At 41.3% G+C, this 4,726-nt stretch overlaps 1 protein-coding gene across 1 annotated transcript in view; it reads left to right on the top strand.

The window, feature by feature from the left end:
* Positions 1 to 897: 897 nt before the first annotated feature.
* The window catches only part of mboat2a (membrane bound O-acyltransferase domain containing 2a), a 40,410-nt gene continuing 36,581 nt past the window's right edge, over positions 898 to 4,726 (top strand). The window contains exon 1 of the mRNA XM_023393738.2: positions 898 to 1,082. Coding sequence (XP_023249506.1) covers positions 999 to 1,082 — 84 coding nt within the window. The 5' untranslated portion in view covers positions 898 to 998. The remainder of the gene's footprint in view (positions 1,083 to 4,726) is intronic.

Genomic DNA, 4,726 nt, shown 5'->3' with positions numbered 1-4,726 from the left:
TAGCGATGACATTTTTATGCAGATAATAAGATCGGTACAGCCAGTGCAGATCCAGGCCTTGCTGGCCTCATTGTGGTCGCCTTCTCAAACGCATGCCCCTCTCTCTCCTTCACACACACACACACACACACACACACACACACACCTTACGTCACACTTTTTCTCCTTCACGTGTGGAATGCTATAAACATGTGTGTGTGAATGCGTGTGTGGGGTCATATAAAACAATAGTTTGGTTCAATTTGCCCTGACGTCAGTAATCCAAGACCCCCCCGCGATTCCATTTATAAAGAAGGATTGGTGATGGGTTTCACTTTCTCTACATGATAGGTCAAAATAGATGGTTATTACGGAGGGCTGGGTCGCCATCTCTCCACCCACACGAACACCATTTTTTGTTGTTGCCAAAGGTGCTCAGTTGTCAAGATAGTTCACGCCCTACTCAACCATAATAGTAACTATTGTGTCCGACGTGGGTGGTGTATATATATATAGGCCTAGTAAAAAAAAAAAAAAAAAGTGACCTAAATATAGGTTAGTTGGGTGAACGGCACATTTTCTCTTTCCATGTAAAAACCAGTGAGAATATTAATTTTTGACTCCACCAGACCTACCGCGCATGCTCACAACAGCAGCCACCGTGAACGAAAAAATATAATTTTTGTCGGTGGAGCAGGCTGCTAAGACCTAAAAAGAAATCCTCTTTAAGCTAGTTCAAATACACATATGTGCATACAGCAATATTTGTGAGGCACTCTAATAGACTCCTAGCTAAAAATGCGACTTCCTAACGGGCGTTCGGCGAAAGATGAGGTGGTCGGTAAAGCATCTCGCCGTGGTGTTGTACTCTTTGATTGATGTGTGCTGTGGATTACAACCATCCAGTTCGTCGCAACAGCAGCGGCAGCTGTAGTAGTGTATTTATCATCGCCGCGGCCGAGGGGAGTGAAGTGAACCGGAGGAAGGAGAGAGAAAGGATATAGGGATCCCGACCAAGCATGGCTACCCAAACGACAGCATCATGTACTGGATCCACTCTGTTGCAGCCAATCAGCGAAATTATCAATCTCCCTCTCGACCAGGTATGTTTTTGGATGGAAAAAATATGGATTCGTGAGTTGAAAATGTCCTTTAAGCAACATATTTATCGCAGTTAGCTAGCATTTGTGAGCATAACGTTAGCAGAGGCTGATGATGCGCATCGCTTTTCTTCCCAAACGTTAGCTTAGCCTGTATACATTGCGGACTTACTCAAAACGGCTGCACAAAATCACTGTCGGCGTTTCACTATCACCGTGAGCCTGTACCCTGTCAAGCTGCACCACAGCTAATGCCTTTAGTCTCTTCCTTTCGATGCCCAGAGCCTAATCCAGTGGTTACCAAACGTGGGGTCCGAGGACCCTCAGAGATCCTTTGATCTGATTTCCATAGGATCACTAGTTTAATCTGGATTATTGAATTAAATTTCACTCAACATTCACTTGAAGTTAGCCATAAAGCAGAGTGTGAGGTGATTAATCTGCTTCTATTGTAACTGTATTCTCATTATCAACAAAATGATGGTATGTGTTAGGAAAATGGGCTGTAAATGGATTCTTAGAGTCTTAGGAACCTGTATTTTGATCCAGTTAGAATGAAATTAGATTTCGGATTTGTCATCATCCTAATATGGTTTTTCAGTGGTCCTTAAATTCACAGCCACCTCAGAACATCTAGTTTGGAGAAAGCCATGCAAGCCATATGTTATTATGACGCAAATTTTATATTTTAAAAGTAGGCTACATAACTGTAGGTGTCACAGCTCATGGAGTTTTACATTTATGAACCTAAACCAGGACAAAAGAAAGTCATAAAACATGTGTTTTGTGTTGTCCTTTCAGACACACATGACATTCCTTGACATCAGTGTTTCGTCCTCACTGAGAGAGGGCACCACACCTTCTCTGTCAGTTGGGAAGCTACTGTAGGTGTGGTTCATCTGCAGGATTATATTGGGGTTATATTATGCAGTTTATATTATCCACTTTGCTGAAGGAATTCATTACAACTTGTAAATGTTTGCTTTGTAAACGATTACACCGTCAGATTCTCATGCACCACACCCACCAACACACACACATATATGCAAAGTACATTTCCATAGCAATGACTGAGGCTTATACGCTGGAGATGGCTTGTGGTTATGTGTGGAAGCTTCCGGTCCTGTCAGCATGGATCAGTGACTCAGGGTTTGTTTGACAGGCTTCTCTGGAGCCCAGGTACACCCAATCAACACTTCAGTTTCTCCTCTTTTACGCTATTGGCTCAACTGTTGATACTATGATTTCTTGAAGTGCAGCTGCGGTTTATGTGAGGAAAGAATTATCCCTTGTCAACCACAGTGGTTTCCTTCGAAGTACATTGTGATTTCAATGTTTTTACACGGTGGAGGCTGAAATTTCCCTCTGAGTTATAGTTCAAACAGCTAGCCTGTGTTAGGCACATAGTTACAGATATTGTCTTTGTTGGAAGAACATCAGGTGGTGTTCTGTTCTGTGAAAGCACACTGTGATCTCGAATTAAACTTGATTTCCAGGCTTTCCAGTTTATGTGTGGTCAAAACCACTGTCTTGTCCCTCGCCAAATGACAACATCAGTCTGAACAACCCTCTCTAGTAAAGAGCACAATCAGAGTTTTTTTCTATGCTGGTGTAGCCTTAATGTGCATTTTTCCCACATCATCGGCAGGAGAATCAATTGTTGTTATGTTTACTCTTTTCTTATCAGCATGGGGTCACATACAGATCAGCCTATTTCCTCCTACTGCCAAATACTTTTACATGCAAGGCAGAAGCTCAACACTTACTTTATTTTTCTGATTGGACCTAAGCAAAGCCTTTTTGTAGATACCTGAAATTACAAATTTGTGTATGGGAGGATATTTGTATCCTCGGCTCAGATGTTGTAAAGATTTCATGTTTGAAATAACATCAAAATACAGTAAACAACTCTCTACACCCACTTTTAAAAAAGATTTAGTTATCTTGTATACCCACTTGTCTTACAGGTGTGCATTATACTATTTACAATTTTAATGTTCAAAATCGTGGATTTGAAATTTTTCCAATGAACAGCTGTGTGCAAATATGAACTTGACTTCTTTATCAGCAGATCACGTCCACTGCTACCAAACCATGTGATGTACTTCCTTCTCTTGTTGTGGTTCAGGCCCAACAAGAGCTCCATCCTACCTGCATGTGCAGACTGGAATGTATCATTATGTCTCTGCTCTCCACCCTCAAGCGCTCCAACCTCCGACAGGAATGTTCCATGGCAAGAACTGAGCTTTTAAAAGGATCTGGTCTGAATCCTAGAAACAAATAATTCTCTGAACTTGGAAAGGAGTTCAAGTGTGTTCATACCATGCCTATAATAAGTGGAACAATGAGTTGCCTTCTGTTTGGATTTGTAATTGTAATAATAATAATAAAAAATGATGATAAATAGGTATTAGAAAAATCCTGATAATTATAATAATGTAATTTAGAATTGTTTTGTCCAAAACTGTATTAAAAGTTTCCTCTAATGAGGACATACAGTCCAAGCTTATATGAGATCAAACATGTGTTTTGATAAGGCTGCTGACTTTACTGTATCAAGATTGCTACAATTTAGTTGTTAGCTACGTTGCTAAATCTGATCATTTGCTTGACCACAGTGTCACAACTATCAATCATAACAATATATATATATTTTTTTTTTTTACAGTTTCCACAGCTAATTCTATGTCTTGACAGTTTCCAAACCCTTTGCCTTAGTGCCACTGCGGTGTAGACAGAGGATGTGCTTAACAGGAAATGAGAAGTCACCCGCTCTGTCATGTAATTGTCTACTGAAATATTGGTATTGACTCTTGGAGTCTTATGCCTCAGGCTATGCTTAGTTGATTCTCTCTATTTGAATAAATACTGGCTGAGAACGCAAGAATGGCATTGCACAAACAGGACACATAATCATGGGCTATCATGGCCCCCACTACTTTGTTGGACAGGTGTCACCCTTGTGACAATGTGGCTTGTTAGCTTCCTGCCAACTGGGAGTCCTACTGTGCCAGGGCTGCTGTCAACACCACAGAAATCAATACAGCCACTCGGATACAGTATGACCTGTGTGTACCACGGAAAATGACACTTATTTTTATGAAGCTATGATAATGTAGCACCTCACTGTATGTTGTTAGGATTGTAAGTAGCCCATGGGAGAGACAGTCCTCTGCACTAGCCTGTGTCAGAGCTATAATGGGAGCTGTGAAATCTCAACTGACACTATGCTTCTGCCTCTCTCTTTACTTTTCTTTCTCACTCTATCACACATGGCCTGTCCCCTCTTTGTAACAGGCTCTTACTAATTTAAAGAAAGCCTCCTACTATATTTTTGTGTGCCCACACACACACACACACACACACACACACACACACACACACACACACACACACACTATGTTCACCCATTCTGGTTGAGGGGGTCTGAAATGAAAACAATGTTTTATAGGCTCAAAATTCCACATCCTGACCCCCAGCTGCGTCTGCCCTGAAGTTGGTTGTATTTAGCCATGCTTGTCACAAACCTTGTGGAGCTAAGGTCATATACAGTATGAAGTGCTGCTCCTAGTCTTGTAGATGTTGACCTGACAGTATTCATCAGGAAAATCCTTGACATTTTATAGCATACTATATGCCCCCCCCCC

This window comes from Seriola lalandi, unplaced genomic scaffold (assembly GCF_002814215.2).
Source record: "Seriola lalandi dorsalis isolate HSWRI2012SDOR001 ecotype SW California unplaced genomic scaffold, Sedor1 jcf7180002054942, whole genome shotgun sequence".
Lineage (NCBI taxonomy): Eukaryota > Metazoa > Chordata > Actinopteri > Carangiformes > Carangidae > Seriola > Seriola lalandi.
This window is presented reverse-complemented; position numbering and strand designations above follow the sequence as displayed.